The sequence below is a fragment of the Poecilia formosa genome, unplaced genomic scaffold (genome assembly GCF_000485575.1).
Source record: "Poecilia formosa unplaced genomic scaffold, Poecilia_formosa-5.1.2 Scaffold261, whole genome shotgun sequence".
Lineage (NCBI taxonomy): Eukaryota > Metazoa > Chordata > Actinopteri > Cyprinodontiformes > Poeciliidae > Poecilia > Poecilia formosa.
Window position 1 is genome coordinate 651571 of NW_006800200.1, and position 24816 is coordinate 676386.

Here is a 24816-nt window from a genome sequence, read left to right on the forward strand (position 1 = left end):
TCTAGAACATTTTGGTTTATTGTGCACATTGTGTTGGCCAGTCCAAGGTCTAGAAGCTGCAGAAGGGTTTCTGTCGTAAGAAAGCCAGGTACTCTTCAGACTACACTTGATTAGCTTACTGCTTTTTTATTGAACAATAAACAAAATAGAATGCTGAAGGCTTCAAATAAACAGTGTTTGTTTCTGGTTGAAGATCCCAACAGTTCCCAGCAGACTAAAGTGTTCAGAGCAGACATTTAAAAGAAAGAAAAAAAAAAGACGCTTTTCTCCAGCACATTTCTTAACCAGCCAACAAGACACCAAGATACAAGTGTACAACAAAAAAAAATTCAAGGTGTCCAATTCACGTTCCCATGGAGACACATTCTTTTAATTAAAAAAAAAAAAAAGAGGGTTAATACACAAAACAGTGTTTGAATTTCAGCACAAATAAAAGCCAGCAGCACAACTGAACTATGTGAAAGATGGATCGACCGTTTACAGAGCATGCCACTTCCTGTGTGCAATTAGACTAGACAAGACCTCGAATGGACAAGGCAAAAGAAAGGAAGTCAGAGTAGAAAGTTGATGGAAGGCAGTAGGGGCAGTATAATGTTGTCCTTTGGTTTACCTGGAAATGTTTGACTTCATTAACCTACAACGCAACATCGAGCAGAGCAGAAATAAAATCCAATAAAAGGCTTTTGGAAACATTAAAATTTAGTCAATCTAAAGAGTGTAATCTTTAGATGAAAGGGCATGGTGACTCATTTCAAACATGCACATCTCTGCAAGACAGAAAATGTATGCTACCCTGCAGCAAAACATCCTGGCCCATATACCTTTCATGAGCAGACTGATGGATGTCCAAACCCAAGTCTAGATGAAAGAAGAAACATTTGGATTCCAGAATCATGAAAAAAAAATTGATGTGTTGGTCTGTGAAGATGACACTTGTGGCTGGAATGAAATGGGTTTGGAGTGAAGATCATAAAAAAAATAGACAAAAACGGAAATAAATATCAAGCAAAGAACTATTATTTCTTTTATTTGTTGTGCTTTAGACTTTAATTTCTCTGAAAACACCAATTCCAAATGCAAGCATTTTTTTTCTAAAGGGAGCAAGAGCAGTACAACATCTAATTAATGACAAAAATTAAAGTAAAATAAAACATTTTAGTAAAGCCAAAAAAAAAACAAAACCAAAAAAAAATCACAGTTAAATGAGTCAGAGCCAAAAAATATTTAAACAAAAAAAAAAAAAAAAAAACACGATCTCCATTTGTGTGCATGACCAAGATCTCTATTCAAAACTTAGCATTTATGTAGTCCTAAATTTCCCAACACGACTCGCTGATTCTCTGGAGAATCCAAAAAGAAAACCCCAGAAAAAGCTCAGATTTCTTTGACTCTTCAGAGATGTGATGTTAAGAGTTGTACATGGAGAGGGAAAAACGCCACTGAGCCCCCACTAACAGCACAGTTGAGGGGGAAAGTAGCATTTGTGTGGCTCAAAACTACATGTATAAACCAAGCACACAAGTGGATGCCTCTGACAAGCAAATAAAAAAGAACCCATAAGGAATAAAAAATAAAAAAAAGTCAACAGGGCAGGTTTTGCAGTGGAATCCGTCTTGATCATTTTTGCTTCTTGTCCAGAACAGGAACTGCGTTTAAAAACTGGCAACAGTCCACCAGAACCTGAACTGTTTTCTGTCAACCAGATCAGTTTTTCCTTCGTTTTAAATTTGCTCTTTTTAATACATCTCAATCTAAATATTTGTAAAATATGCATTTGCCTGTCACATTGTATTCATCAGTTTATTCTCTGTGCACAGAAGCTTATTTGTTATTAAATTCTAAAGCGCATTAATAAATTCTTCTCAACAATATTCTAAATCTAAACCCAAATCCCATAACAAGGATCATTCATAAACAAGGAAGCTGTTTCCATCCATAGCACCACCTCTCTCTCTCATTTCTTTTTTTTATTCCTTTCTGCTTTTTATGGCTCAAGTTGTACCTAGGTTTAAAAGCATCATAAAAGTGAGAACATGGAAGAGGAGGAAGAGGAGGTGGTGGTGGCTGAAGAAGAACACAATCTGGTTGTTGAGGGGGAGGGGCAGAATGAGACTGGTGATACTGCTGGTGCTGGGCCTTTTCAAAGCACAGGGGCAAACAGCAAGCTTTGAAACTGCTGCAAAACCATTAGGCCGACAGTTCTCCTTTGCTAAAAGGCAAACACTGATATTTTAGGTCATTTTCTTTAAAAAAAAAAAAAAAAAAAAAAGATTATTTGAAGACAATTTCTCCTGCAGTCCACTCGCAGCGTACTGGTTGATAGTTCCTCCTGTGTGAGTTCACTGTTCGCCATCAGAGCCAAGCTGTGGGCTCAGTCCAAGGAGAGTCTCAGGTCCCCAACCTGCACCCCCCACCCGTCTGTCTGTTCAACAGTCCTTCCTTGTTGCTTCAAAAGTGAAACAAAAGATGACAAAAAAAAAAAAAAAAAACAGTGGTGAACAGAAAAGAGAGAGCAGTCACAGGGAAATCTTTGTGAATGCAGCTTGCTTCTCTTCTTCTGAAAAAAAATTTAAAATAAAAGGTGACAAGGAAAAAGGCGTTGGAAAAGCTGGTTCTCTGGAAAGCGGGGACAGGAGGGAAGAAGAGGAAAATCTTGCAAGAGAACAAGTCGGGCAGTGTTCCTGTTCATTAGTTTGGTGTGTTTTTGTGTTGTATGCAGAAGCACTTTATTGTCAGCAAGTGCATTTTGAACATGTTTGTGTGTGTGTGTGTGTGTGTGTGTGTGTGTGTGTGTGTGTGTATTGTGTGTGTGTGGGGGGATGTGAAGGGGTGTCTACAGCAGGTCGACACGGCGGTAGTACAGCAGGTAGGCGGTGCGCTCGGCCGTCTGTTTCAACACCTGGTACTGGTTGATGACCTTCACCGCCTGGTCGTCGATGCGCAGCCAGCCGTTAAGACCAATGTGGAAGACATCAGTGGTGTAATGGCCGCCTGTCGCACTGTTTCCATGGTGGTAAACAACTGTGGGAAACATCAGGATCCAAGTTTCAGTTGATTAGTTCAAGTGTTTGTTTTATTTTTATTTTTTTTTAAGCAGGAAAAAATGTTTTGCTAGCAGATGTGGCGCAAATACATCAATTAACTACAGTTTACAAATACTTTGCATTACTGAATGATGTAATTGTAAGTCGTACAAAGATCAGAAATTATCTAACATGCTAATTTTTAAACCTCTTCAGTTTAATCAACTATTGACAATTTTTTTTTAGTTTTCATAGAAATAAAAAGGAGTTGATATATTTTAATAGCGCTGCACAATTCAAAACACTTTTTTTTTTTATCAATTTCAATATCCAGTCCTCAACTTCCACTAATTTTCATTTAAAGGGGTAGTATGTGTTTTCCAGCTATCTATAATTTTGCAGAACAATCTAGAAATTGCATAAAAAAGCTGTAGGAATAATACATGATGTCAAGGAATTTGACTTCACAATGAAACGCCTCGAAATTAGGCCTCTGTCTCTTTAAGAAGCTTCTGCTCTTTGTGCATTTTCACGCTGATACAGAGAAATCAGTGTCTCTTAATGATGAGCTTGTCAGGATTTGTTGTTTGAAGGATTCCAAACAGTTATATGGGGGCTGAAAACACTTAAACGTTGTTAATATAGGGTGGGAGTAAATATCGCCTCCAGCAGTGACTTACAGAAACATATTTTGCAAATAATACAACAATGTGATCGAAACAATAAAACCAACAAACCTGCAAAGAGCCTGTAAGTTCTTTGGCCTTTCAAAACTTTGCTCCGCACTCCAGAGGACAAGAGATCTGAAAGCAAAGTTGATACAGGCATATTTACTGATTAGACCAAGATGCTAAAACAATTGCATAAACCTCAATTAAATACAGACTCTGCTGCAGTATTATCCTCGTGGCTCAAATTGAAACAACTCTATAAAAACAGCAGCAGCAGCTTTGAGGCCAAATAGAAACGTTCTGAATAAGCAGAACTTAAACTCTGAAACATTAAAGTCAGCTTTGCAGAGTGCGGGTCCATTCATACCTTTGCTGATTTCCAGGTCAACGGGGTAATCAATGTTCTTTGTGAGTTTCTGGCAGCCTCCAGTCTTTTCAAAGACAAATCGCTTGAGGTGGAGCACAAGCACAGGTGGCAGCTCTTCCAACGTTACCCTCCGACTGATCTCAATCTGACCGCAAACGCAAAGAAAGAGATGAAAGAGTCACATGATGTACAGCACAAAAAACATATCCGAGTTTTAAAGGCACGCTAGGATACTTAGCTTAAGAGAATAAGAGGATACTTAGCTTAAGAGAATAAGAGGATTTTTTTTTTTTTGTTTTAGAGAAATGATTCAAGTACAGAACAAGAGGAGGGAGTCATAAATCACTCAATACTGTGTTGGGTTTTTTTTTAAGTACCAATACAGGCAAGTTGTGGATCAAATTATTTAAGTCCAAAATGATCCAAAAGTTTATCATTTGCTACTTACAACTTTAAACGCCTATAAAGATGCCTGTGGTGCAGTGAACAGATGTGATGCAGATGTTCACTCCATCAGTTAGTTAAGCACTAATGTTTTTTTAGCAATACCTGTGAGGTCCATAAAGGCTTAAAGCAACTAGAAAATATGTAAAAGGAAATTCCTTCTAGGGGCGAAAACTTTTCAAAGTGCCTCATTAAGTACAAATACACAGGTGAAAAGTCACCTGATAAAAGCTCATTTAATTTATAAATGCAACACATTTCATAGAATCTCAGAAGTAGGAGAAAAGTTTTTTGTGTTCTTTCTTGATTTATTAGAACTATTATCAAAAGCTTGAGCTCAATACCGTAGCTTTGGAAATAATTTTTTTTATTTACAATTTTTGACAACCTATACATTTTTTTCCCCCCCCTCCAACAAATTACAAAGTTTTTTTTCTTAGTTTGGGAATGTCAATTTTCATTGAATGCATGAGACTTCCAAGCACAAAAACTCACCATATGCTGTTGGATGTTTTTAAACAAATTTATCACTAAATTCAAGGCAGGAAAAAACATAACTTTCCAAAACTACAGCAGCACATGTTTTTGTGCCCTTTATCTGTACAACCTAATACTGTGAGATTCGATGTCACTGAAGTACAACTGCAACGTCCAACTGAGTGTTTTATAAACCACAGTATTGTGGATCTACCTCTTGCTTGGTTTTGGAGGTGTAGCCTTGGACCGACTCCCGGGCCACCAACGTTTCAAGAGCTTCCTGAACTGTGCGGATCTTCTCAGACTGGATGTCGAGCTGCAGGGTGAAGAAAGGCTGCAGGGTGGCCGACTCTTTAGAGTTTTGCTGATACACCACGGATCTGTAAAGAAAATGCCAAAAGACACACATTACATCAAAATAACTGAAGTTTAGTTGTAGAAAATGTTAAAAGCAGGATATTCTTTAAAACATTTTAAAACTGCAAACGCTTCCTGTAATACTGGTATTTATAAGGTAAAACATTTTTTTTTTAATAGTGGCTTAGACATTTTGTGGATAGTAGTTTAATAAGTGTTGCAGCAACTCAAGACAAACCAATTACTCCCACTGATGCATTAAAGGACCCGTGGATTGCAGCCAAGCTGCGTTGGTGTGCAAAGTATGTCTGATAAAACCCCTCCTGAATTCTGTCTCTGTTTGGCCACACAACCGTTTCTGAGAAAATAATCTTTTCAGACGTAGTAAAACAGTGCACAAAAAATGTGTTAGACCAGAACTACACAGAACATATCATTTGGGTGGCCAAAAGTGATAGTTTCTCTTTCCAATTTGTCCAAAAGTTAAGACTTTTGTTTTGTGGAGGGCAGCTTAACGTCTTGCTGTCGAGACTTCTCGCCACAAAGAACTACGGAGGATTAAGAGTAAAGGCTGGAGATGCCAAAGCAATTTGTAACACCACCTTGAGTGTAGGTGAAAAAGAACATGGATGCTACAGATCCAGACCACAGATCAGAAGTTTGAGACATTAGAAAAGCTTCTTAACATGTTCGTGTACCTGATGTGTCCACCAAAAATATCAGTGATGGGTGTGCGGACGAAGTCAGCCTGACGTGTGACTGAAGTCTTGTTTCGGGGACCCACTTGTTCCCACTCGTCCTCGCTCCCTTCTTCCTCCTTTTCGGCTCCATCTTCCTCACCACCTTGCTGCGACTCCGGGCCGTTGGGTGTGGGGGCTTCTGGAAGAAAACGATGCAAAAAACACTGAATAAGAGATGCTTTATTATACCCCACAGGGGAATTCTAAATATTACAAACCAGACACCTGATTAAATGTTAACAATAAAAGAAAACAAGCTTATAACGTCCAACCCAGCGTTAACTTGGGTTTCTAAGAAGTTTCTAAGAAGTCTAATGTGGCGAAACCATAAATCTTGCTTGGATGCCCTATGAGAGAACTCTAGCTCACTTTTTTCTTATTCTTACTTTCTTTTTTCATTTCAGTTTTCTTTCAAACGAATACGGCTCCTAAAAGGATGTTCTGATCTGACCCCAGGCATAAACTTTGGGTCCTCATCAAGTATTTTTAAAATTATCCATGACATAAGCCCCTATATACCTGTGATTTGTTTATAATCTATGATTATGCCAGCCTAGCAATCTGTGACGCCCTGTTAGGAAAGCCAGTCCTCAGTAATTATAGCCTGCAGAACTGTTTGATTGATCTCATGAATTTGGGTTTTCTTTTACAGTCCAAGCATTGTTTAGCCTTTAAATGACAAAGTGAGAGACCAATTTTACAATGTGACCTCCCCTGCATGTGCTCAGATAGAGGAGAGGTACGCAGAGACAAGCTGGAACCTGCAACATGTTCAAAGCAAAGTGCTGAAGTAGGGGAGCCTTTTCAAGAAACATTGTACACAGATGAATAACTGGAACTTCACCGAAACTTAATTATCAATGAATAAACAGAGTAAAAATGCTAGTAACTGCTAATAACAGAGCACTTAGGCAGCATGCTTTGCCAGACTGCAGCTGTATCTGCATAGCATCTTTCTAACCTCCATGTTGGAGAAGCATAATGAAGCGCAAGTACAGAAACTTTGGTTGGAAGAAAATCTCTCACTTTCAAGAAAAAAAAAGGGGGGACTGGATAAATTACATAATTTTCCAGTTGGTTACTGACTGGTGTAAGAAACCATTTTTTCTATTTTGGAAGGTGGAGGTATTTTAATAAACTTTTACTGGAACCATTTTAAAATTTGCAATACTTCCAGAAACCTTTAAAAATGTTTACACCAAAAAGGTATAAACCGTTTATTAGATTTTTAAATTAGTGTGGATTTTTACGTATGTTTGGTCAGTAACTCAAAACCCAAAATGATAAAACATGGCAAAACAAAGCTAAAAATCTAAAACAACTTGTAATTTTTCATAAAATTACAATATTTCCAAACAATAAAATATACATTACATTCTATTCAAGTATTTTTCTGTCCTGCCCCATATTAATTGTGACTAGGAAAACTTGAAAAATCAATTATATTTGTTAACCAACTTTTCAAGACGATGCAAGAAAATCCAGCACAGCATTTCTGCAACTTTACAACCTTTCTTTGCTAAAAAAAAAAAGACTCAGACATGTGTTTTACATTTAATATTTCAGGGTTTCCCCCAGTGTATTATAAGCCTGGCGGCCCGCTATGTTTTATTAGCCCCGCCGCCAGGCTAAGTGTTGCTTGTTTACGTTACTTGGAAAGGAAAAAAAAAATATCTTATTTTTTTTGTTTTTTAAAGCCGGTTCTGCAAGCGTCTCTTTTGCTCTTAGCATTTCACTAGCAGAGCAGATTTATTCCTAAAGGACAGGTTTATAATAGGTTTATAGTTTATGCATTTAAACCCGACAGCGCGCGGACCAATCACACAGCTGGCGCCTCTGCGCTTTGCCTCGCGCGCCGCCGCTGCTTTACCTCAGCGGGATCGAGCGCTGCCGTCTCCTTTCACTCAAACTGGACGCAGGCTGACCTGTATGGATATTTACATCAACTTACTGTGAAGAATTATGATCCTTTGGAGAACTCTAGGTAAGAGTTTAAAACCCGCCGCGTTAGCTCTGGTTGCGCAGCTCAATGTGAACCGCAGGCAGGAATAAGTTGTAGCGAATTCAGAGATGCGCATTGTGGAGCGGTGAGAATAATTTATCTTTGTGAACGAGCAATTATATGCACCGTTTACATCTCAACACGCTGCCCAGCGTGTGGCTCTGTGTCTGTCTTCCCTGTAAAGATTATGTCTGTGGTCCCGGTTGGCCGGAGCGTTTGTGGATAATGAGCAGCGCTAACCTGATCATGCAGGTTCAGCCCGGTGAGGAGCTTTAACGCTCTCCTCGGAGTCACGCATCACGCAGATTTTATATTATTTTAAGTATTATTTTTCCAGTTACACGATGCATCAAACCATATCAAATGCGTTGTCTACTTAGAGTTGATGCACGTGGCGCACGGAGATCTGAGAAACTCGTCCCATAAACTGGACCAACCAGAATAGTTTCTGTGACGCTTATTAAAACTCAACAGACACGAAATGAAAGAGCTACTAAAGCCACATTAGCAGCATTGAATTAAATCTCCGGTTTGTTGCGCATCTCTGCGTAGTGCAGCAGATTGCCTCATCATGCATGGCCGGTCCAAGGCTGTATGAGGGCTGGAGCAGAATCTGACTTAGGGGCCCCTTTTGTTCCTAAAGATATCAGCACCTCTAACAGCTTCTGTGTTAGATTTAGTGAAATATGGGAAAAGGGAGTAGTTTAAATGGCCAGCCTAAAAAGCAGTAAGTTATAATCACAGTTTACTAAATTGGATTTGTAAATTATAAGATTAAACTCACAGCATCAGATTGTTGCTATGGTAACAAAACAATCTAACTATAAATATTGTTCTTTGAACTTTTACAAAGTAAACTTGCCAGCTCCTTAAAATCTTGCATTTAAATGTTAACGAATTTAAAATAATTTATGTATGCCTAAACAATTCAATCAAATTTAACAGCATTGATCATCTCAATAAACAAATGTTACATTTATGTATCTGTGGTCTGTTTTAAAATATTAGCGTTTATGGGGCCCCTGAAGTTTTTGGGGGCCTGATGGAGCCGCTGACTTAATTTGGATTAAACAGAAGTGCAAATTTGTTGTTTTTAGACTAGTTGTGGGTTTAAATGGCATTTCACTCGAGATCTTTTCCTGTAACATAATTACACAGTAATACTTTTACATTTCCTGTCAACTTAACATCTTTTAATACAAAACACGGTTGACCACTGGTGGACCGACTCGACGCCCCGACCACCGGGCTTAGCAAGTTTTCTGGGGGAAACCCTGTATTTTGTAGCTAGAACACAATCAAGTTACAAACAAATCATTTACCTGAATCCTGTTTTGCTTTTTTTGTTTGTTTGTTTGTTTTTTTAAATACACCATCAAACTAACTGACCAGTTATACAGCTTTCAGCTGGACACTCAAACTGGTACTGACGTTTCAAGAATGAGGTCAATAAACCAAAACTGTTTAAATTCTCCAAGTTTGTGATCCAACTTCAAAAGTTAGGCTCCAAAAGTTGCTTACTCTCTTCCTGAGGCAAGATTAGCTTTTTCAATGCCAGCATCTCCTCGTGGAGTCCGTTGAGGGTAAAACCGAGATACTCCTCCGCATCCTCTTGTCGGCCCTTAAAAATTAAAAGGAAATGAAGGACTCCATCATTAATTAAAAAGAAAAAAAAAAGCCACTGAAAATACCTGCTAACAAATTTCAAATAATGAAAACCACAATGTGCGCACACTAATTTATTGAGGTAAACGGATAGGAGGTGGACATAGTCGTTAAACATCAAAAGATGAGCAATCTGTGACGCCCTGCTTTTGAGTCAGCTTGTGTAATGAAGACTCTCTATTTTTCCAATTACAAGAAACTGCGTCTCTGCAACAGAACACCTTAAGTACTGCCTGTTCCAGACCAAATGCAATAATTAAAAATCAAACTTTGACATTGCTTCGCAGTAAATATGCAGCAGAGCCAAATCCATCTTATCTCACCTTCTCAGAGAGGCTTGACTTGATGAGAGTCAGGAGTTTGTAGATGTACGTTGGCTCAAAAGGTACACCAGGTCGAATATCTTTTACAACCTTATCACCAACAGCTGTAAATACACCGAATAGAGGGAAAAAAAACACATCAGCGATACTTAATGCAAAATGATACAAACTTTACATTTGCACTGGCTAAAATCTTACTTTGCTGTTTGGTTTTCGATGGCACAGGCATGTTGTTGAACTCATTCACCAGCCTAACACTGTCAGAGAAAAAAAACAAACAATGAGACTTCAAAGAAGATGACATTTACAAACCACAAAAAAACTCAATTTGCAGAAGATGGTCTTACAAGTTGTCTATCATGGGTGTGGAGGTGCATGTTCTCTGTGTTTCACTGTGCAGAGGAATGGACTTCATCAGGTGATACATGGGCGGGCAGGCGATCAGGGCCTGAAGGGTCTGAGAGCTCAGAGTCAGGGAGATAAACAGACTGAAGAGCAAGAAGCAGAAAAAAATACTGCTAATAGAAAACTAGGGACATTAAAAAAAAAAAAAAAAAAAAAGTAGAGAAAGGATACGGCATTGATATAGCACCAGTTCCCCTTGTTGATCAGCCCCCTCGGCTGCAAAGACACTGGTTTATGTATCAACTTCACATTCTCAATAATTTCTGGGGATTCAAACAAAGACAATATTTTTCAACAAGCAGTTTCAGAAAACTACAACCAACCTAAAACATTCAACGTCATGTTATCAGACCATGGGGTAAACTTGGAATTACATCATACTTCACTGGAATAATATTTTCATTTGTAAACAAATGTTTCCTTTCTTATTCTCGGCTCTGGCGACAGCATCAGCAGAGACCATCTGAATAAGAGCAAGAGTTTTCTGTACCACGCCTAGGAAGGAGGACTGTCATTGAAAAAAAACACAGCCTCCATGGTAACGTGGATGGATTTTACAACAAATGTACAAGCTAAAATCAGCAACGGTTTAGGTGAAATTAGCAGTAAACACATCAGACAGCATATATAAAAAGGGAAAAACTAACTATTTTCTAAAACCAGGGTCTGCAAGCGGGATCTCTAAAATTCTGGCTAAAAATAATTTGTGTTTTTCCAAAATAAATATATTAACAAATGCATATCTTAGTAGTTTCCCCAGTTTTTCAATGGAATTGCATTGAACATCTACAACAGATGACAAAGTACCAGTTATGCTTTTTTAAATCTATTTTTTTGTCATAAGTTTTTTTTTTAGTTATATCTTTCAAAATTACATGAAATTTCATGTAGTAAGATAATTATCAAAAAAAAGAAAGCTGTCTTTTCAAAACTGAGTTTAACATTTGCGGCTCTCTTTGGATTGTTAAAATATCAGACATCTGTTCTAGACTGTAAAACTTTGATACTGTGCTTTATAAGCATTTACTTTAGGGCTGCACAGTATTAGAAACATTTTGGGATAGATGACCGATTTTAAACTGACCCATGTAAGTAGCTTCATTAATTAGGGATGCCCTGATATGAAAGTTTGGGCAGATCTCACCATCTAGAAATGTTGTTGTACCTGATAACCAACATTTCCTGATATTACACGAATGCATTTCCATCCCATTTTGACAGAATCAAGAAACCACAAAGTCGACTTTGCTTCTCTGCTTCAATTAAGACACCCCACAATCCCTTCCTCCTCCCAAAACGCACATAGCAACAAGATGGAAATAAAACATGAGTTAATAATTTCACCCCTGTTGTACTTTTGGGACAAATACAGACATGTTAAATTGGATTGATACCAGTGCTAATATATTGTGCATATCTACAATTAATCTGTTATAACTTAAGCTCTACACACTGGCAAAGTGAATCTAATTATATCCTAAAGTGGAGTAATTCATGTCTTCTAATTTCTGCTGAATCATCCTGAAGTTGCAGTCTGTGCTGAGAAAACTAAATTGTGAATTTATGTAACATTTAAACCAGCTGTGTCGAGTCTACAAACAGCTGGTCTGTGGTTACATGTTGGTGAATTACAACCAGATTTGCTTTCCCCCCAGAGTAAAAAAAAAAAAAAGAAAACACAAAAAGACAAAGTAATAAAAACGAACACACTAAAACAAACTTTATGCAAGGGGTTCCAGCTGCCTATAATCCCATTAGCGGCAACAACATGCCTGCAAAAAACAAAACAACAAGAACTCATGATCGACCTTATGCAACACATGTCTCCAGTGTTTTAAAATGCTTTGCTGTAGACCGATGACTGCAAAGCAAAGATAATCCCACTCTGCATGAATAAAAAGATGAGATGGCAATACAAAACATTTCCATGTTAAACATGTTACTATAAGTAGGAGCTCTTGGACACTCAAAATCTCTGTTGTAGTTATGTCGCTCCAGCGATTAATCAGACCCTATTGCAACCTAACATCCAGACTCTGGTTGTTCTTCAACAAGAGAGACATTTAACAGAAGTGTTGCAAAAATATATTTGCACTGACCAGATCTTTGTCTGCACTGCTAGAGTGAGTTTCTCCAGATACCTGTTCAACTAAATTCAAGGGACAAACTTCAACAATATCAACTCTGTTCCAAAAATGACTAGATGGCAGCTCAGTTCCCCATTATTAGTTTAGAATTAATTAAGACAATGTAGATATTTTCATACTGCAATCACTTATAATTGACTTTCATTAGAGAAAATCTTATTAAAAAAAAAAGTCCATGGCATTGAAAGCGGTACAAAATATTTTTCCTTAGATTGGTAGAGTTGGAAATATTTGTACAGTTTACACTTCAGTTCTAATAAGAACAATCTTTTTATCGAAGATTTGCCATTTTATAAGCTCTGCAATTAAAAAGGAACTGAAATCAAATCATGTGCAACTTGCAACACTTGTAATTTGAAGAGAATCGCCGTTGAGTCACTATAACTCAATCCAAATGCTCAGCATTCTTAAAATGTGAAGATTCAGCTGGCCGTGTAAGGCCCGAGGTTACGTTTCCCTTAAATACCTTTATAAGTAAAAGTGTATTCATGTTCAAAGTTCATTTATTTCTATTTTAAGAACAGTGTCATTAAATGTGTTTCTATTAAGTGCACTGGATTGTTGTCTGCAAAGCAAACATTCCTATTTGGATCAATAAAGCTTACTACAGACCACATTACTTTGCTACAAGAGATCCACAAAATACTGGCACCAGCTTCTGTATTGACCAATGTTAAGTTATTCTTTAACAAATCTTTATTGATATGGGCCGATGTTGGTAATCGAGTTTTTACGTCCACCTTGCTGCCGTTTATGTTTCAGGAGGGGGTTGGCCCTGTGTGTGACTGATAGTGAAGCCATGCATGATTATGGAAAGTTTAACTGAAGCAAAGAAGCAATTTCAGCATTGTGGTTGTATTTTTAAAGTGTTAAAAAGGTAGGAAAATACAAATAGTATAAATATTGGTAAATATCAGCCACTGGCCATAAAGAAATGTTGATATTGTTTCAGAAATTATTTTTAATTACCCATTAATCACATCCAGTTGCATTTAAAGAACCTGAAACTAATCTATAGTTTAGTGCTATAATAAAGGCCACAGAGACAAATGGTTTAAAAAGAAGTGTTTGAGATAATAGGACAAAACGCTACCAGACCACTGAGAATTTATCGACCTTTGCCAAAGCAGTGTGGAAGCTCTTATATGCTCACAGGGTGAGGCCCAGAAGGCACTCCTGACCTACTTCTAATGTCCAAACTGGGTTACAAATATAACTCATGACTTATCCAAAAAACATGTAGCTGACAGTGCTGCCATCTAGTGTTCGTTTCTTTAGTTGTGGCATAGTAATTTCACCTCAGATTTAAATTAAAACGCAGATTTTGAGAGAAACCAGTTAGTATCCTCATCTACAGTCATATTTTACATTGTTTCAAAGGAGCTAGGGAAGAACTGGACTGTAACAAATATGCATAATATTAAGATAAAGAATATGGAACAATATGAGAACTGTTTTTTTTTTCCTCCCTCTATTTTTTTCCCTTGCACAAAATACCTGCAAGTTTTGGAGCCATTGGATCCTCCGATACATGGACAGGACCTTCCTTAATCTCCCCAACCTTCTCAGGTTGCTCTGGCATTGCAGGGGAGGGGGAAGCAGCTTCCACAATATTTTTCACCTCTACAAAGGCCTGAGGGCTGCCAGGCAGAGGCTTTGAGTTGTGGAACAGGCTAGCCCAGGATTTGGGAAGATGGGCAGTGGGCGCAGCAGCAACTGCAGGAGAGTTCGCCTGCTCTGTTACTAAAGGCTGGGTCACAGAGTCTGGGCTGAGAGGCTGGCCCTGCTCCCCACTGTCACAGTCTTCTTTGTGTCCATCTGAACTGACAAGAGTACTGGGCTCTTCTAGCCCATTGGCCACTCCGGTGTCTGCTGCCCGAGTTCCCTCTAGTTCAGTAGTCGTAGTGGAAGTCAAGGCCGAGGGGGCGGCCGCAACAGCTGAGGGAGGAAGAGGGGATTTGGAGTGGGGGCTGTGTGGGGCGTCTGACAGTTCAGGGCTTTGTGGAGCCAAATGATCCAGCTGCTGATCTGCAGTCCTTGATCCCTCCGTCATCTCTCTGCTTTGAGAGGAGGACGAAGAGGAGGAAGTTGCATTGTTACCGTCGGATAAAGAGGCAGCTCCACCTGTTAAGTCTAAAGAAGAGTCCTCAGGGCTATCACAAGTCCTCTGATTGGCAGTGGATGTGGGGGCAAACACAGATGCTGTTGATGTTGCATTGGAAGCAGGTGCAGGGGTGCAAAGTTCATCTGCTGACAATGCCTTACTGTTCACATCCTCAGAACTGTGGTGTGAGCCCCCAAGTGCGTGTCCATTCACCAGCGCCGTTACCGGAGCACCGTCAGCTGCAACAGCGCTGCTGGCGCTTTCACCAGCTGACGGGTCCAGGTAGTTGTAGTACCCAGGCGGCCGCTTTTTCTTTTTCTTTCTCTCTCGCTGTCCCAGGCTGCCGGGGAGTCCGTCCATGTCCTGGCAGGACTGGTGATTGTCCAGGGCTGACGCCTCAGAGTCCGGCCCGTCCAGCGAGTTGAAGTGGCTTCCGTCAGGGACGTCAGCCACCGGAGGGGCCGCCTGCTGAGCCTTCGGAGCCGCCTGGCAGCCCAGGATGAACTCCGGGGCCTGTGGGTTGAGGTTGCTCGACACCCTGTATAAAGGGTCGCTTGCTCTAACCGGCTTGGAATCCATCACCTCGTCAACCCCAAACTCAATGTGCTGATAGTCTTCTGCTGCAGGAAACATGTCAATTAAGAATACAAATCACCATTATTAGTTTGTCAAAAATACTTTCCATATTGCTATTTAAAAATATATCAATCAATAATACAGCTGATAGAATATTCAATATTTAAATGTTCACTGAAGTCTTTAGCTGCTCAACCTCTCACGACCAGCTAATCCAGGTTGGTGGAATCAACAAACTCACTCACTCTTTGGTTACCTAGCAACTCACTCACTCTTTGGTTACCTAGCAACAACTTGTTGAGTAACTTACACAGCAGCAATTTAAATTTTTGCCACTGTGCCTCATAACTGCTTAAAAATAAAACGGCAGCATGGAGTGAAAACTGTGGATAAAACAGGAGAAGTCGTGGCACCAGTTTGGAAGTATTTCAGATAGTAAAAACAAAAAAAATAATAATAATTATCGATAGACTGATATGAAATACTTATATCGTAATAAGTTTTTCAACTATATTGTCCAGCCCTATCTCAAATATATTAGAATGGTGTGCTACAATGACTTGCTACTAAAATGTTTCACTGTCACTCTAAACATCCATCTATTGTCTTCCAGTTTATTTTGATATTGCATTAGCTCTTGCTAATGCAGGCTCCAGCTACCATAGTAAACGGTGGAACACAAGCCAAACATTTTTGTTTGTTTCAACAGATATGTCTTGTATATCGACACATAAAAACTTTAAACCAGCTTGCCTAAATCCAGAGGTTTGGAGGGTCTCCCTCATTAGAGTTTACAGGTATTTCCCTACTGTGGGACAATAAATGGATATTTCTATCTACTCTTGTGTTTTGTTTATAGACTAGTCGTCTATACATCTATACATCCAAGGCTCAGCATGCATTGGATAGGTAAAAAAAACAAAACAAAACAAAAAAAAACCTGTCAACCTCAGGAAGTGAAAAGTATAATAAAGACATACAATTTCTGAAGTAATTATAAAATGTTTCATATCACAACAACTTTCAAGTTAATAGGAAACTTACACACTATTTAGGGCTAACATGTTCATCTACGTGTGGATCCCTGATATGTTTCATACATACAGTACCCTCCACAATTGACATGATGCCCCGCCCCGGCCCCGGCCCCTTGCGGAAGTAGAGCTGTCCTCCAACAAGCCAACTGTTATTATGGCAGACTAACGGACCTCAATGTGTTACCCGAGACATTTTTTGAGTCATTTTTGTCTTATAAACCAACACTGAGGCAAATACGGTAGTCAAGAGAATTCTCCAATTAGTCCTACGTCAGGTCTATCTGGTTATCAGTGGGAAATAACAGCGAAATCAACGATAAAGCCCCAGAGGAAAAATAAGGGACACAAAGTCTGGTTGTATGCAAGTTTGAACACAGTGGGACGCACTTTGCATGTAGTGTAGATTATTGTATTATTGCATTGTTGTTTTAATTTAACTGTGTTGTGTTTATTTGATGCTTAGCCATCAGTCGTCAGCACGGAGCGGTGAGTCGTCAGCTGTGAGCCGTTTGCAAGGAGTCGTGAGTCGTTAGCATGGAGCTATCAGTAAGTGTCGTTATGACAAAAACCGGGATGTTTCCTACCAGTTACCTTCGTGGTGCTGACTAACTTGGTAGTTTCCATCCATCAGTTTCATTCAACTGGACATGAGGTGGGCTGCAGTCCATGATCCATTTCTTGCGTTACTCCAGACTCCTTTTTGGTTTTGGAAATATAATAAATTGTATTCCGCCCTCTACACGTTCTGGGTAAAAGCTGTCGGGAATGCTTATTACCCACTGACAACTGGGACCATGATTATCTATTATTTTCCTCAAAATCTCTCTGACTCCAGCGTGTTTTCTATGATAAATACTGTTAATATTGTCGGAGTACTGCAATTAGAATGCTGATTGGTCAGTTGCTGACAAGTGCCCTGAAATGATTGGGGGAGGATTACTCTAAGTCAGCATGGGGGCGGAGCCGGTGTCATGTCAATTAGTGGCAACCCTTGTAAAATTGCGTACGAAAGTTATTATGGGTACTAAATGACCTTATCGTTTGCTTAATTTAAACACAGTGAAATTATGCTGGAGTAATTCTTTCAATATCTATCTTGTTGGCTGCAGAAAGAAAAAAAAATATTTTAAATAATAGCTCATTTAAAAAGTACATTGAGTCTTTAAATACTTCTAAACAGCATTTTCAAACACAAACTCAAGCAGCAATGTAAAACAGTTTTTAAGTAACTACATAATGCACAAACAACTTTCCTGCAAATAAGAATCATTGTGCAGCAAGAGGTGCAAGGGTGAATATAAACAGGAAAAATTAGTAAAAGCAAATCAGAAACTCATTCAAGTGACTCATCAGCTTGTAGGTCACTAAATATAAATTAATATTTCTGCAAGAGTTAAGAGGGCATTAAAGAGCAGATACCTTCTCTGTAAGGATTAGAGGATATTCAGTTAGTGTTGAATCATTCTTCATTAGAGTAAACTGCATTCAGTTGTAAAACTGTAAGAATTCAGGGATTCCTTTAGAGACGAATGTTAGCATCCCCAGAAACCATCACTATGCCCTTAGTAAATAAGCTGATTGTTAAATCATATCAAAGTTCAATTTTATTTCAGTTAATCTGGAGCCCTGCGGTGGTGCAAAAATGCATTAAATGCAACAGAAGATACTTTAGGTATCTTGAGCATGCAAAGCTCTACAGAGTTTACCGACAGGCAAGAGAAAGGATAAAGATGCACAGTTTAGAAAGCCACCAGTTTTTGAAACCTGGACTTTTAGTTCTTACAGACAACGTACAACAACCAGTCAAGCCACAGAGTGTGAGCCCTTTTAACTCACCGCAAACCTGCAGTCCCATAGACTCCATAATAAATGGCACAGCAGGAGTGCAGTAACTTCCTAAATAATCAATACAAATCAAGATGAGGCAAATGTTATGTGCAAATGGTCAGCGCTGAAATAAAGGTGGCTGCTGTAACATTTTTAATTTGGTGGTCCAAAACGTCTAGAAATAAACTGTTTATGCTAAAAAATTATTGAACTATTGACAATCTACTCCAGACTATGAGTATCGGATGTACAAAATCAGGAAGAAAAAAAAAAAATTATGAAGCCTGAGCTTCAATCTTAAACAATTTAAAAACATACATTTCAGCTAAAAGAAAGACAACTTTTGACTACGGAGTAAATATTTAGATCCTGCAACTTCCAAGAAAAAATGTATGTAAACATCAAGTATTACATGAAAAGTACATACCTGAAGACTGACTGACACACTGAACTTTGTCATTGAATGGAGGAAGCTGTAAAAAGTAAAACAAAAAGACGTGAATTAAAAGGAAATCAAAGAAATTCAAGAATATTTTGTACATGACAGAAAAAAACTAGTAGCAGATCAGAAAATGCTAATTAAAAACATCAGCAATTATTACAATATTATTGCAATTAAATAGTATTCATTTTAAAACTGTGCACAATTTAAACATTAATTTAAAACAGGTTATTTGTTCTTACCTCAACATAAAATCGAGGAGTCACAAAAAACTGATTGATCTCATCAGGGCTGAACTCCCCAAAGATATACTATGGAAGAAAAATCAACAGAACTATTAGTTGAGATTTATATCCCGCTATCTAAACATATTTGTAACAAAAATCTAAATTGACTAATTAAAAAAAAAAAAAAAGTTTCTTAAATTCTTAAAACAGAACAGGAGGGATGTTTAAAATATCAGTTCAAGGAAAACTGCTAATAATTTGCAAACCATCTGATAATTTCAGCCCTAGTCACTAGGAATCACTTGAATTGTTATTGCTTAATATCAGGTGATTAGATTGTTACAAAGTCTGTCATCATTCAGCAAAACCTGTAGTCATTAAATCAAATCATAAAATGATGAGTCACAGTCATACATAAACCATGAGCCCACATCAAACGGACTCCAGATGAGCCGCAGTCAGAACAAACTCGTCTCTCACACAGGCGAAAGATGGGACTCCTGGTCAATTTACTGACTTCTGGCAGAAAAATTTTCAGACAAATCTCTTCGGACGCGAAATGTGTTCTACTGAACAAAGGCTAACTCACCAAATACTTTACAACAGCAACACACTGTCAATAATTACAAGACGAATCAGCAGTCAGTTAAGATAACGGCAGGGCTGCTTGCTTGTAAATGAAAAACTTGTGCTATTCTCAGAAACGCACAAGATTCAAGTCCAATTACTTTACGAACCTTGAAAGTAACTACTGGCTGTGACACTATTGATAAGGACAACAAAAATTATGTGTTGGTTTTCAGCATTTGCATGGGAGATTGGTTACCCTAATACTGAAAGCACCTTTAACCCAGTTATGATTCAGGCACAACTACAGGATGCACAAGATAAAGTCCTGTTGAATAAGCTGATATTAAGTGATAGCGTTTAAGCATTTAATCTTCAGCTTTAAAGGAATCTTAACAGTATTTTAGGACATGCAGTGTATAAAAGCATAAATTTACAGTAAATTAAATATAGATTTTTGCCATCTAGAATACCTGCATGGTACTTAGCAACGTGTGCTAACTTTTACCAACTACAGAAAGATTCTCACAAAAAAAATATTATAAGATATAACATACAGACAGTCACCCCAGCATGGATCAACCAATAAACAAATATACAAAAATAAGCTTAGGTGACCATATTATTCTGGTTCATATCAACTTTGTCACTGTATTTAATACCAATAACATTACAGACAAGATGGTGTAGGTAATCAGATTTACTGCTGACTATTTTCAAGGGATTTCTCAATCATGTGAAATTGGGAAATGTGAAGCACCTTTAAGCAGATAATGTTTCAACTTAAGTGCCTGTTTGAAAAACAGTTCAAACAAGCAAATCGAAGAAGATTTGATGCTTTAGACAAACTAACCTCTGGACATGTTGCAACACAACCACTCTTCTAGTTGAGTAACAATGACATTAGGAAAAGGCTGAGGTGAAATTTTCATTGTATGATCTCAGTTTCATGTTGTTACTGAATTGGGTTATATAATTAAGGTATAATATGAGGTAATTATTTTTAAACAAAAAAGCAACAATTATTCCATTTGCTGTAAAAAGCAACCAAATTAAACACTAAAAAGCACAATACCTATTTTTGATATTGTTACTTAAAATTAATAAAACAGAACACCCGTTTTACATATAGAGGTATGTTTTAATTCTAAAATTATATACTTTTTTTTTTTTTGCTGTTTTGCTCCAATATTAGCTTATGTTAGCTACTTAATTCATCAGACATTATTTGGGTAACTGGCATGATTAAAAAATTACAGCTTGTAAACGTCAGATTTAAAAAGGCGTGACCTTAATTAAGAGATAAGGTAATCATCTTAATTTATAAACTATGACTATTTTTCTAAATTTAAATACTTCCAGATGACTGAAAGTGCATAGCAACAAGTGGGGGAGGGGCAGTACTTTTTAGTGTGTGCAACCAGAGAAAACTTTGTGACCAACAACTTCAAACTACACGAAACAGAAGAGTACGATTGACATTTTAATAGTTTTGGCATAAGTTTAGAATTGTGTTAATACATTCACAAGATTCAACCAGTTTTCTGCAAATGGAATCCAAACCACTAAAGGTGAGAGATAAGCACTGAGATTATTGCACAATAAATATATATACACACACATTTAAAAAAGCTTTTGAAAGTTCAGGCATAAAGCTTTAGGAAGCTACAGATTAAGAGGAAAAATAAAATGCCTACCCAACAGAGTCCTTTGACTATACCATTTTCTATTATTGTAACATGAACATTTTAATCAAATCATTTTATTAACTTGTGTTAATCCCTTCACAGATAATCCCCATAACTTTAAGAGGAAACAACACACTGTGGTCATTCAAATGACCAAGAGGACATGGGGAAACAGGTGAAATGAACTCACTAAACAGGCCCTTAATCCTCCCACAGCAATAAACGGTGAAACGTGAAAAGGGGAGGCACAGAGAAAAGAAAGTGCAGCTCAAGCACATGTAACTCTTTGCAAACACGCCCCCCACGCGAGGGCCCACATTGCTGAAATGGCAGTCCAAGTGACAAACAGGCAGCTGTAATCCAAAGGCCTCGCGACGGCTCATTCGCTCACAACAGAAAGAATGTTGCTTTGCTTCTTTCTGTGAGTGAGCCATAAACTGTGGCAACATGTCAATCTCTATCATTTTAGCAGCACAAATAACGATGAGTTTGTCGGAGGATGTAACGTACAGAAAACTTTATTGAGTTCTCCTATGAATTGACACTTGGTGAAACTGTTTTCAAAGTTCAGGCATTAAAAAAAAACAGAAGGATGGTAAAAAGAGTTTTGGTAGGAAATAAATTTCTTGCTTCGAATAGAACTGAAATGTTTTCCTCCAACAACCAGATACCTGCAATACTTGAGTGATAACAGAACAATAATGTATCAAATATTTAATCCACAACCACTGATAATGTTTGTCAAGTACAATTATTACAGAACTGACCGGACTGAGCTTTTCGCACGATTGTCTCATCTCGCCAGTGAAATATTCCTGATTAAACTAAGTGACCTACACACGAAGAACTTTGATTTTAAATAAGCTTGCACCTATTAAAAAAGCCCACTATTTCTTTAAAGACTAATTTAGAGAAAAAGTGTTTAAAAAATTGTGGTTTTAAAATTAAAAACACTAAAAAGATCCCAACATTTTTTAAACCTATTGTGTAAAATGTGAATACTTTGATCTGTTAAGACAAAACTAATGGTTACCTTTCAGACAACATAACTAATCTTTAAAACTTATTCTGAAAAAGATCTGAGGACAGAGTTGAAGATGATTAATTGAAGCTCATTTTGTGTTGCACATAATGTGACTAGCTTTGGGTAACATACTGATGATGCACTGAGTTATCAAGGAAAAAATATCTAAAAGAAAAACAAACTAATTCAAATGCTACGATGTGTGGATTAGCTGATGTAAATAAGCTACAGCTATGTCACCTATTTGGAATCCATAGTTTTTAAAGTGAGGAAGCACAAAACCACAACATGTCGCAGCTGCAGAGAGAGTAAATGCTGAGCTGTCTACAAGCTAAAGCTAAACCAATAAGCTTTAAAGGTAATGAGATGTTAGGCTTTTTCCACTAGGGACAATTTTAGAAAGAAAACAAAAACTAATTTAACTAAATATTATTCAACATAACTTGTAAAGCGTCTCTTAAATGACCGTCACGAATAATTAAGATTTTGAACCTTTGTCTAGCTCTTGTTTGCAAGACAATCCATAAATTGCAGTAAGCTTAACTAAATCTGCTTTAACCAACTGGAGGTAAAATCTATTGTTCAGACTTTCCAGCATGACCTGTTTGCTAAGTTTCATCCCAAAAGCGTGTGAGACTTGTTTGCTGCTGGTGCAGTAGATCTTGTTCTGCCTCTTGTTTGGTTGCTTGTAAAATGAACGTGTTTACCTTTTTCCTCACAGAACACACACACACACACACACACACAAAACCCATAAAATCCTCAACAATCCCTTTCAAAGCTAAAACTATCAAACTTCCAGCATCTCGTTTTAGGTAACCTTTTAACTGTTTTTATTTGTTCACAAAGAAATGTGCGATGTTTTCAAATCGCTTAGTCAGAAATATTTCTCCTAATTTATGCATACAAATAATTGAATAGAGCAATGAAACTATAGACTTGTGGTTGCCAATTAATTAGAGGGAATGACATAGCTAATATTCGGTGTCTAAAACTAACCATTTAAACACTTCTGTTAGGCAATCCATGTCATTCCTATGAAGCAAAAAATTAGCATTCTGTGTGTATCAGAGTGTGCAAGATTGGGAAATACTTTTACAGAGCAACTACATACACAAAAGCAGAAAGGAGAGTTTTAAGTTTAACTTTCACTTCACTAAACAGTTATCCAATAGAAAGCCTTAGTTTTGGGGGAAGGAAAAGAAGTGTAAGCATGCACAAATTCAGCCTTCGCTGAAGTTTTTTTCTTCAGTTTATGTGCTACTCAATTGTTGAAAATACAACAGAAAAACTCAGCTTTTTAATTTACATCGCTGTCAGAACAACAAAATACTCAATAGGAATACAAACTTCAGACTCTGCAAGTAACTGGCTGCATTCCTCAAAATGGGCCTTCTCACATGACGGCTGGCTTCCACAGTAATGTCTCCAAACTTGCTAAGTCACTAAGACAGATCACTTGCAGAGTGTTTGCTTTGCAAAACATACAGATGCGTACAAGTTTGATCTAGTTTCAGTTTATTTCTTTCTAGGATAAATAGCAGAGAAGGCGAAGCCCACGCTGTCGCACAGCATTAAGCTAAGGAGCTGACAGCACACCACCTGTGCAAATATGTTAGCGAGCTAACAGCTAAATCTGATCGAAAATGTTTCATCACGCTTACGATAAAGAAACAGCAACCGCTGGCATGCAACATAATATGCGAAAAGACTGTTTAACTGAAGTAAAAAATATATAAATATATATATATAACATTTTATGAAGTGTGAATGATTAGAAAATAAAACACAGAACAAGGCCCGTGTCACTACTGAGCAGGTGGGCCATGCAAACACGCAGCAATTTTCGGTCACTTTTCTCCTAATAAATAACTGCTGACACTTAGACGATTTAACAATAAAATAACTCCGTGTTAAGATTACATGCGTTTGTGTCCCATTCGGTTAAAAAATGGATGTCATATCTTTTACAGTAGCAGCCAAGACCACCGCTGGCTCTTTTGAATGGAGGAACATGGGGCCTGTTAGCCAGCGTTACCATGCTGCCTGTGTTTCAATGAGGCTGCAGGGGGTTTGGGGGGCATTAGCAAGCACTTTTCTGTACTAACAATTTCAATGACACGACTACTTTAATGTTTTAAACGACAACACCAAACTAACTAAAAAAATAATATCCTCTCTTAAAGCATTTGTTCCGAATCTAATACAAACGGAATACATTTGTAAGCCTCTATATAACGGTAAACACTAAATCCATCTGGAGTTGTTGTTGTTGCACTGGCTAAATTGAGCTAACTAGCTTAGCTACCTGAGTGCTGGAAGAAGCCATGCTCCCGGTGAGATTTTCACTCCTCCGCCGACGAGATGAAAACTTCCCCGGGGAGGTTTTATGAGTTTGTAATGACAACTACAAGCGGTGCTCTACTTCGACGCCATTGTCAGTTGTCCAACAATATACTAGCGGTCGGGGTTTTTTGATCCATGTAATGCATCAGCAATTCACGCTGCTCGCCTGGCCGTCACCGCCATTTCCGTCGGTTGTAGTGGCAGCGTGAGCCTGAGAGTAACGCCAAATTCTTCCGGCGATGGTTGACTCCAACTTTCAAAATAAAAGCTTTAATGTTTTGTCACTGGCATCAATAACTGACGGCTAGTATTAGTGATAGCATAAAGTTGGAAAAACTCACAGGTTGGTGTAATTAG

At 38.0% G+C, this 24816-nt stretch overlaps 1 protein-coding gene across 4 annotated transcripts; it reads right to left on the reverse strand.

Annotated features, from left to right (window-relative positions):
• On the reverse strand, nucleotides 1–24677 carry usp10 (ubiquitin specific peptidase 10). Of its 4 annotated transcripts, none has more exons than XM_007570449.2 (15): nucleotides 24422–24677; nucleotides 18850–18918; nucleotides 18593–18638; nucleotides 18175–18234; nucleotides 14119–15342; nucleotides 10646–10737; nucleotides 10417–10526; nucleotides 10268–10326; nucleotides 10070–10173; nucleotides 9603–9702; nucleotides 6038–6218; nucleotides 5197–5362; nucleotides 4062–4206; nucleotides 3761–3826; nucleotides 1–3021 (listed from the first exon to the last, which is right to left on the reverse strand). In XM_007570449.2, the coding sequence occupies exons 1-15, from the start codon at nucleotides 24440–24442 to the stop codon at nucleotides 2834–2836; spliced, it is 2631 nt and encodes an 876-aa protein (XP_007570511.1). In that variant the 5' UTR covers nucleotides 24443–24677; the 3' UTR covers nucleotides 1–2833. The 4 variants fall into 4 exon arrangements, with proteins under 4 accessions (XP_007570511.1, XP_007570510.1, XP_007570514.1 ...); XM_007570448.2 differs by having other exon boundaries at nucleotides 14119–15345; XM_007570452.2 differs by lacking the exon at nucleotides 18175–18234.
• Nucleotides 24678–24816: the final 139 nt, after the last annotated feature.